General features: G+C 43.5%; 1 protein-coding gene across 3 annotated transcripts in view; it reads left to right on the forward strand.

Annotated features, from left to right (window-relative positions):
• Window positions 1-9295, forward strand: part of tle2a (TLE family member 2, transcriptional corepressor a) — a 41193-nt gene extending 31898 nt beyond the window's left edge. For all 3 annotated transcript variants that reach the window (XM_053683258.1, XM_053683259.1, XM_053683260.1), the window contains exons 7-20: window positions 1902-2118; window positions 2269-2285; window positions 3057-3149; window positions 3325-3369; window positions 3466-3627; window positions 3711-3837; window positions 4359-4570; window positions 5388-5467; window positions 5561-5810; window positions 6146-6393; window positions 6507-6654; window positions 6770-6920; window positions 7028-7104; window positions 8410-9295. In XM_053683258.1, the coding sequence (XP_053539233.1) occupies window positions 1902-2118; window positions 2269-2285; window positions 3057-3149; window positions 3325-3369; window positions 3466-3627; window positions 3711-3837; window positions 4359-4570; window positions 5388-5467; window positions 5561-5810; window positions 6146-6393; window positions 6507-6654; window positions 6770-6920; window positions 7028-7104; window positions 8410-8517 (1935 nt within the window). In that variant the 3' untranslated portion in view covers window positions 8518-9295. The remainder of the gene's footprint in view (window positions 1-1901; window positions 2119-2268; window positions 2286-3056; window positions 3150-3324; window positions 3370-3465; window positions 3628-3710; window positions 3838-4358; window positions 4571-5387; window positions 5468-5560; window positions 5811-6145; window positions 6394-6506; window positions 6655-6769; window positions 6921-7027; window positions 7105-8409) is intronic.
• The last annotated feature ends 751 nt before the right edge of the window (window positions 9296-10046 follow it).

Below are 10046 nucleotides of genomic sequence, written 5' to 3' on the forward strand. Positions count from 1 at the left end.
GAAATATAGAGGCTATACCGCAAGATGCAAACCACTCATCAGCAGTAAGAATCAGAAAGCCAGATTGGAATTCACAAAGAAATGCAGAGATGAGCTACAGAGGTTCTGAAACCAAGATTAACCTGTACGACAGTGACGGAAAGGCCAAAGTGTGGAGAAAGAAAACGATCTGTTCATGATCTGAAACGTATAAGCTCATCGGTCAAGCGTGGTGGAGGTAGTGTCATGGCTTGGGTTTGCATGACTGCTTCTGGAACAAGCTCACTAATCTTTATTGATGATGCAACTAATGATGGTAGCAGCAGAATGAATCAGAAGTCTACAGAAACATTCTGTCTGATGATTTACAGAGAAATGCAGCCAGTCTCATTAGGAGGAACTTCATCATGCAGCAAGGCAGTGACCCAAAACACACTGCCAACTCAACAAGTGTTCATCAGAGGGAAAACAACAACAACAACAACAAGGACTAAACCAGCAGGGAAAAGTGGAAGTTTTTAGACTGGCCAAGTCAGTCACCAGACCTTAACCCAATTGAGAATGACTGTCACCTCCTGAAGAGGAAACCGAATAGAGAAACCCCACAAAACAAACACCAACTGCAGTACAAGCCTGGGTATGCCATCACTAAAAATGGTGATGTCAGTGGGTCGCTGGTTTGATTGTTATTGCACGCAAGTGATGTGCAACCAAAACATCCCAAATGTCTTCAGTGCAAAAAAAAAAAGAGAGAGAGAATCGGCCTTGCCGTTCCAATACTTTTGGAGGGGACTTTAAGAATATTTTTCTGGGATACCAGTCACACTCCATTATAAAACAGGCCACATTTATTTGAAACCCAATTTGAGAAATGTAGTTGTTGCCGGATCATATCATGCTGTCTAGGTCTCCATGGAGAGACACACAAATGCCACTATATGGTTTTGAACTTACTCAACATCATAGTGCAGCTCAACATGTTTATGAGAGCACTAAGTGCCATCTTCTGTATTTCTGATCTAGAGATGTAGCGATCCCACCCAGAGTGTAGGGACAATATATTCCCTCATGCAGATGGCTGTGGTTGTGATCTTGCAATGAAAGCTTAAGCTCGTTTTACTCAGGAAAGACTCTGCTTGCTGTGTGCTTCTTTGTAAATCAGGATAACCTCTTATACCTGAGGTGATCAGCACTGTTTGTGCAGTCTAGACCAATAATCAAAAAAACACACGTGCTTAATTTACTACAGAAGCAGTACCCATAGCTAGGTGTGAAAATCTCACTGGGCTGATCAGACTTTATTTGAGCATACAGGTTTCTAATAATCTGACAGTCCAGACATTTGCATGTTCACTGATTGTGAGGAAGCACAGAAATGAAGCTCCATGCTGCCCTACATGATGTTTGTGAGTCATGCCTAGTGTGAATTACAGGCGTCCTGGAGCATTTCCGGCTCATGTTTTAAAACGAGCTTTGTATAGCAACACTCCTTAGGAGCCATGGATGCGCAATTTTTTTGTTTTATTCTGAAGACCCCTGTTTTATACCGCTATAATAAAAATGCCACTTATAGTCCAGGAAATCTGTCGAACCAGAATCTCGTTTGGTTATAAAGGATTTGAGGCGCACAATCCATAATAAGGTGAAACGATTTCTCCCAGACGGTTTTCTTTTGTTTTGATGTTTTAATTTCCCAGCCTGTCATTGAGTTATGTTAAGATTCTGCTTCCCATTTGCCATGCGTGTTTGTGTTTAGTATGTAGTGCTATTCCAGTTGTGAGGTTGCCCCTGCCCTCCTGGCCTCAGTGTCTTCTCACCATGGAGACACTCCCTCTGCTGTGCCACCTCTCCACTCAGATTGATCCTTCACTCTCTTGGTCTTGCTTTCTTTCCTCTCTCTCTCTCTCTCTCTGTATCTGCAGCAACAGCTGCAGGCTCAGCACCTTTCCCAGCATGCCGCTCAGGCTCTGCCCATGGCCCCTCACCCCTCGGGGCTGCCCCACCCGGGATTGGCTCTGGGGGGCAGCTCGGGCCTGCTGGCTCTCTCCGGGGCACTCGGGGCGCAGCTGGCTGCTAAGGATGAAAGAGCACATCTGGAGGCTGTAGCAGCGGCGGCGGCTGCTGCTGAGCACCACCGAGGTAAGAGCCATAACCAGAGCTACAGTATCTCCTTCACAGTCTGTTCAATGCTAATCTGACTGATGTCCTTGTTCTACATAAGTGGGTAGATACTAACTGTGTGTCTGTTTTGATTGGCTGTGGGACGTGCATCTAACGTGACCCATCCAGACCGTGAGGCAGGACCAGTGAGTATCACTTCACCCTTTCTTCCTCTATTGTGTACACTCTTTCATATTCTCCTCCTGCTGTCTTTGTGCTCCTCATCTCTCTTCTTCTTTCATGTTACATTTACTTTATCTTTATCCTCCTTCCACTCAGCCTAGATCTCATCCTAGAGCATCCAGTCACTCTCTGTCTTCATCCTCTCTGTGCTGTCTTGTCGCGTTGATTCTGGAAAATGCGGTACAGCTTGAATCCAGATCTGTTCGTACCCCAGTCAGGTTTCTCTATTTGTGAAAGTAGGAGGGGTTTATTTAGGTTTTGTGCCAGTGACGACAACTGAAGAGCTTGGAGGTATGATTTACTTTGTACTCCGCATTTAGTTTTATGCAGACGCTTAATCCACCCACCAGACCGAACTTTTGGGTTTTCTGTTGCACTTGACACCAGACACTGTTACTGAAGAGCAGTACTGTTCAACCAGCGATTTTGCTTCACTGTGTATCTTACACAATTCTGTGATTATTGCACGTGCATTATTTTTCATCTCGGTACTCTGGCCAACCAAATTCAGCAACTTACTTATGACATCAGTCACTTGGCAATGGATACAACAGCAAATGGATTTGTGGTCTTACCGCACTGTCCAGTGGAAAAAAGCTTCGTTTGGTGCCTCCGCCTTCTTTGCGTTCTCACACTGAATCCCATGCAGCAGACAGCCGTGCATTAAGCTGTTTTACCGCCCTTGGGTCCAGAACTTATGGAGCTGATTTGATTTTGCCTCGTCTGCCTTTCAGAGCTCCTTATCAAACGGAGACAAAGGCCGTACATCAGACTACCTCAGCAATGGAAAGAAAAGGAAATCAGACGAGAAGGAATTCACAGACTACGTGAGTGAGAGTCTCTTCACTTGAATTTTTATGTTGTTGAATGTGTCAAACATTGTCGTCGCCCCCCCCCCCCCAGGACCCTTGTGATAAGTAATAAGCTGTTTAAGTTTTCAAAAATGTGAATGAACTGTTCATTGCGTTAATCCTGTGCTAAGACCCTTCCCCCATTCCACAGGGTAGCGATGCTGACAAGAGTGATGACAACTTGGTAGTGGATGAGGTGAGATTGTTTTTGTTTTCGCTGCATTTGTGTGGAACAGGAGTTGAGAGGCTGATGTAAAGGTGTGTGCTATTATTTTTTTGTGTGTGTGTGTAGGACCCTTCGTCTCCACGCAGTGTGCACTCGTACTCCTCCAGAGAGAATGGTCTCGACAAGCTGCCGCCCTCCAGGAAAGAGCCTCTGCCTCAGGCCAGCCCTACCTCGCTGACCTCCTCCTCCAGCAGCGCCTCACCCTCTCGCAGCAAAGAGCCTCCACCAGTATGCACACACATGGTCTATTAGCATATACACACACTTGCAATGCACACACCACCTTATAATTCTGTGTCAATCATTCTTAGAGGGAGAAATCTAGTACCCCAGGGCTAAAACCAGGCACGCCCATGTCTCAAGATTCCTCCACCCCCGGCCCCAGCGGCCCACCCCAATACCGACCTGTCCCGGGCAAAACGGGTGTGGACCCTCTGGGTAAGTCCCAAATCGCTGTAGTGTACTGTAGTGGCGTAAGGAATGAAATGCATGTGTCTGAGAGATGTCTTCATTAGTGGAGCAGTGGACGAGTGGGCCAGCAGAGGGCAGTAGTGATCTTCAGCGTCGTCCATGTTCTTTGCAGTGATTATTGCTTGCGGGTTTCAGTCTGATGGCTAATCCAACTTCATCACTCTAGCTTGGCTATTTTGTGTAGTCATGTGTAACAAATGTGTTTCTGTGCAAACGTTTTTTTTTGTTTTTTGTGCTTAAAAAAAAAAGCTTCTCGTTTTTAATTGCTACAGAGCCTCAGTCTCAGTTTGTAACCTTGTCATTTAAAAACATGATCTGGTATTGAAATATTAAGCATCACTGCTTGTTTGAAGCATGTAAACCTACTCAGAATATCTGTGGGTGTGTCTTTGGTGCCTAATCACCCTTCATCCTAAAAGCATGCTCGCTATATATAAGATAAATGATTCTCATTGAAAACCTGGACTGCTCTGTCTCCTGTTTCTCAGCTCTGGGTGTGAGGAACCCACTGGCGGTGCAGGGTGTGTATCCTCCCGGTGCTTTCGGTCTGCCTCCTCCGGGGGTGAACGGCGAACTTGCTGGAGCAGCCGCAGCATATGGCGCTGGACTCCACCTCGTCTCACCACAGATGAACGGCTCTGCCGCTGTAGCCGCCGCAGCCGCCGCAGCCGCCGCTGCTGGATATGGACGCTCCCCTGTGGTGAGACACAGCACTTTCGCACCATTTTAAAAACAATACTGGATCCGGTTGTAAAATTAAAAACAACAAACGGGGCAAAAAACAACCACTGTAAACTGCAAGATTTTCAACACCCTATATTTTAACATAACTGTATAAAAATCAGAAAGCAGTGGTGTTTAGTTGCAACTTACTTTATTGGACAGCAGAGGTATAAAGTCTATTACTAAAGTCACTTTAATTGGGTTCTTTTAGCCCACAACATATTTTAGTGTCGTTAGGACCAGAGAACTTTTCAGTTTCATTGAACACAAGGAACACATTGGTTCATGCTGAAACACATATTTAATATTTCTCCATAAGGAATTACTATTCTATGCTATTTCTGTTGTGATAATAATGATTTAATGGTGATTTTTTTTTTTTTTACCTGAGCGTGTGTGCAGGCTTACTCCCATGCAGGGTTATTCTGAAGGTCTCTCTGTTGCCTGTGAGGTGAATTGCAATGCAAATATTGGCAAGCCTTCCACTTCTTTAACCCCCTCTTGTGAATTGTTTTTAAGGAAAAGAGGCAAATTTCTAGGCTGGGACAATTTATGTCAAGGCTTGAAATGAAAAAACTAGTAAGATCCAATATCGAATCACATTTTCTTTTAAAAAAAAAAAAAAAAAAAGGAAGGAAAAAAAAAAAAGGTCAAATTGAATATGTCTAGAAGCGCTTGTATTTAATGAGGCACCTTTAAACACATTAATTTGCAGTTAATGAACAGATTTTCATCAAAAGTCTGGTAATGTAGCGCGTTGAAGTAAAACCAGAGCATTTCCTTGGATCCTTTAGGTGGGTTATGAGTCTCCTCACCCCCACATGAGGGTACCTGGCCTCCCTGCTAGCCTCCAGCCTGCAGCCTCAGGAAAGCCGTGAGTCTTCCGTCTCTTATATTATTCTCAAATAATTCCCCCCTCTAATTATCCTGAATGGATTTTATTGATTTTTGTCTGTCTCCTCTCCAGTGCGTACTCATTCCATGTGAGTGCAGATGGACAGATGCAGCCTGTGCCCTTCCCTCCGGACGCTCTTCTGGGCCCAGGCATCCCGCGCCACGCCCGGCAGATCCACACACTCAGCCACGGAGAGGTGGTGTGTGCCGTCACCATCAGCACCTCCACACGCCACGTCTACACTGGCGGCAAAGGCTGTGTCAAAGTGTGGGACATCAGCCAGCCGGGCAGCAAGAGCCCCATGGCCCAACTCGACTGTCTGGTCAGTTTCCAAACCTTTGTGTTGACCATCTTTACAAAAAGACTTTGTATGAATGTCTGATTCTTCTGATATTCACGTCTTCAGAAGTTTACATTTCCTGCTCGCTGCTCTAGTGGACGTGATGTTGACGTTTTTCGGTGTGGTGGGACCCATCGTAGATTGGTTTGTGGTCGATGCGGAGTGTACTTGCAGTCTAATCTGAAGTCTATTCGTAGTCATTTGCCAAGAAGGGAAATGTTTTGTACCATTTTGTTGTCAGCATGATATTACGTAGTCCACATTCAAGACTTAACGTCTATATCGTAGCTATCGTTCCTCTCTCTTCATCCAATCAGAACAGGGACAACTACATCCGCTCATGCAAGCTCCTCCCAGATGGGAGGACTTTGATAGTTGGAGGTGAAGCCAGCACTCTGTCCATCTGGGACTTGGCCACGCCCACTCCACGCATCAAGGCGGAGTTGACGTCCTCGGCTCCGGCGTGCTACGCGCTGGCGATCAGTCCAGACAACAAGGTCTGTTTCTCCTGCTGCAGCGACGGCAACATCGTCGTGTGGGACCTTCACAACCAGACGCTCGTCAGGTAGCTGTGAACACGAGGACTGATTAAACGCTGCGCTGTATGTAACGACGTGTTGTGCTGATTTATGGGTGCGGTTTTTGATGGATGTGGTTCTGGGGCGTGTTCCTCCGCAGGCAGTTCCAGGGCCACACTGATGGAGCCAGCTGCATCGACATCTCCAACGACGGGACCAAACTGTGGACTGGGGGACTCGACAATACGGTGCGCTGCTGGGACCTGAGAGAGGGCCGCCAGCTCCAGCAGCATGACTTCACCTCCCAGGTACTGCCACAGCAGAGAATCATGGGAAATGGAGTTTCACTACTCATAAAACTGAATATTTGTCTGATGGATCTTTTATTAATCACACTGTGTGTGTGTGTGTGTGTGTGTGTAGATCTTCTCCCTGGGTTACTGTCCTACAGGAGAGTGGCTGGCTGTGGGCATGGAGAGCAGTAATGTGGAAGTACTGCATGTCTCCAAACCAGACAAGTACCAGCTGCACCTTCACGAGAGCTGTGTGCTGTCACTCAAGTTCGCCTACTGCGGTACGAGTGCTTTTTTTTTATTTCTCTCTTTATTTTTCATAATACATCATTTGTAACGGAGTTCTCTCATGTGCTGTACGTTTCTTACGAGTGTACCCTATCTGCAGGCAAGTGGTTTGTAAGCACAGGTAAAGATAATCTCCTGAACGCTTGGAGAACTCCTTACGGCTCCAGCATCTTCCAGGTACTGTCGCGTTCCTGTTTCATTCTGAACACAGTTACTTTCAATGACTTGATCCAAACAAGCCACACAGAATTGTAATATTCGTGCAGTACTGATCTGTATCATGGGTGACCAATTAGATGGAACTATTCGATGTCATTTATTCAGTTTAATTTGTGTGAAAGATGTATTTTCCCCTGCATTAGCTGCAATGAAAGAAGGAAATTATTGGCTGCTCTTTACTGTTCTGTGGGTGTGAAGGTGCTGATTGTGGGTCACTGAGCATTAGGCTGCTCGTGCTTTTGTAGCTATAGTAAAGACAATTTATAAATCTTGGCTAGAGCTGCATGATTGTCATATTTTGTGTTCCCGTGAGAGTCTGGTTCCCTGCAAGGTTTCTTCCTCGTGTCGTCTCGGAGATTTTCTCGTCACTGTTGCCTCTGGTTTTACTCGTTAGGGATCTAAATCTATATTTACAACAGCCTTGTGATGTCCGTTTCTAAACGCACTAGGCAAATAAAAAAAAATTTAATCGAATTTTAGTGAACTATATTTATGATTTATTAAGGCTGATGTGTAAAAGTAAGAGAGAGGCCTTTTTTTTTTTTTTTTTTTTTTTTTTTTTTTTTTTGGTGTGTGTGGGGTTGATTTTTTTTTTTTTTTTTTTGGCTGTTTTGACAAAATCCAGCCACAGCTCCATTCCATGGGTTTTCTGAGGCCACTACACAAATGCACTTTAATCATTTTGAATCAGCAGACAGGATTTTTTTTTAGATTATAAACAATTTTAAATTTATCCTTAGTCTCCCTAATTGTTTTGTTTTTTAATTTAATTTTTTACATTTTTTTATTTACTTACTTACTTGCTTACTTAAATGCTGAATATTATTGGCAAAATTAGGTGACTAAAGTAAGTTTAAAAAAAAAAAAAAAAAAAAAAAGTTAGAACAGAGTGCAATCAAGAATGGGAACTTTTCTTTATTAAATGTACCAGTTGTACATTGTCATTTTAGCCAAGGGAATGTTCACTAAGTGCAGTAAAATGAAAGTTGATTAATTAAACGAGGAAGCCAAAAATCACAAACATATTTAAAAAAAAAAAAAAACTGAATTAGTCGTGCAGCCCTAAATTCAGTATTCTGAAATGTTTCAGGTGTGTGAATCAGGTCATAAGGGTTCTGAGTGATGTTTCTTTGGTATATTGATGTGATGAAAATGCCTTCTGTGTCCTCGTTATGATCAACTTGGCCAACATTTGTTGTTTTAAATGTGTTTAATGAGTAAAGTTTGCTCACTAACTCTACAAATGGCATTTTCTGTCTCCAGTCGAAGGAGTCCTCGTCAGTCCTCAGCTGTGACATCTCGCCTGACGACCAGTTCATCGTGACCGGCTCAGGAGACAAGAAGGCCACTGTGTATGAGGTCATTTACTAAAGCAGCCGCAGACTGGATCCCAGAACAGAAGTACAGTACCATGTAGCTGGAAGAGCGGAAACCAAGATCCGACTTTGACTTTGGAACAGAGTGATGGTGGTGGAGTTGGAGAAAAGCGCCTACGCTTTTTACAATTTTTTTTTTAACATTTTTTTTTTATTTTTATGTCCGTTAGGGACAGGCATTGAGGGAGGATTGTGGAGCTCCAGAACAGGACTGACCTTGTTGTTTTTTTAATGCTGTGAGAAAGCTAGCTTCAGAGATGCGGGATTCCTCCAAAGACTTCTCTTTTGCTTTATTGTTTTTCCTTTTGTTATTTTTTAAACAAGATGAATTCTCTGTAGTGAATGAAATAGCAAAGAGAATTTTTTTTTTTTTTTTTTTTTAGCCTCTGGAAAAAACAATTCCTTGTGGAAATGGACAGTCGAGGAGCAGCAGTGCACTGAGCAGGTACAAGGCGCTTTAAGAGGAAAGACTACGACAATATCTTTGCCATTTGTTTTCTTCCAGTCTGTACCGATGGCCTTGAGCGTCTGAAAATGATCTTGGAATAAGCAACAGTACGACTGTATAATGACACGGTGACAGATTTGGGCTAACAAGGGTCATGTTTTACTATTTTTTTTTTTTTTTTTTACAACTTCAGGGAGATGGTCCACATTAGCACGTTTCTTGTGTATGCTGTATGTCTGCTCCCAATGACCGGCTTTTGGCTTTTGTTGGATACTTGGTGTGTATGAACTGTAAATAAAGCTCCTTAAAAGCAAAATTCTAAGAATTGGAGTTTGTCTAAAATTTGTTTTGATCCTGGGAATGTTTGGTTCCTAAACGGGTTTTCTCAGCGACTTCCACTTTTGCTAAGGCCGTGGCTTAACCCCCATTGTATATCATGTTCTACGTATCTTTCAGATTATTTGTACGAGTAAGAAATTTTTCTTTTAATCACCTTCGGCACCTTTAATGTTTTTATAGCGTATAATGGCGATAGTGTAATCGATATAAGCAATTTTCAAACTAGTGGAACCCTTCATATGGTCAAATTTCATCATTTTCTACTTTTGTAGTTCTAAAAACACAAGCACAGTTATAATGCCTGGTTCCCCTCAGCAGTGATACAGACACAATCGCACTTATTGTGTAAAAGCAAGTCTTTACTGATTTTATTTGCAATTAATTTAATCTGGGTTACTGATCGGAAGGTCGGGGGTTCAAGCCCCAGCACTGCCACTGTTGGGCCCTTGAGCAAGGCCCTTAACCCTCTCTGCTCCAGGTGCACTGTATCATGGCTGACCCTGTGCTCTGATCCCAGCTTCCTGACATACTGGCGTATGTGAAGATAAACGCATTTCATTGTGCTATAATGTCTGTGATCAATAAAGACTCATTATCATATGCATTTAAATAATTCGCTCTAGATAAGAGCGTCTGCCAAATGACGTAAATGTAAATATACAGTGTTTAAGCGCAGTTCTCTGTTTTGATGATGATGTGACTGCAGGAGGATTGCAGACATTCTGACAGCTGGTATC

This window comes from Ictalurus punctatus, chromosome 10 (assembly GCF_001660625.3).
Source record: "Ictalurus punctatus breed USDA103 chromosome 10, Coco_2.0, whole genome shotgun sequence".
Taxonomy (NCBI): Eukaryota; Metazoa; Chordata; class Actinopteri; order Siluriformes; family Ictaluridae; genus Ictalurus; species Ictalurus punctatus.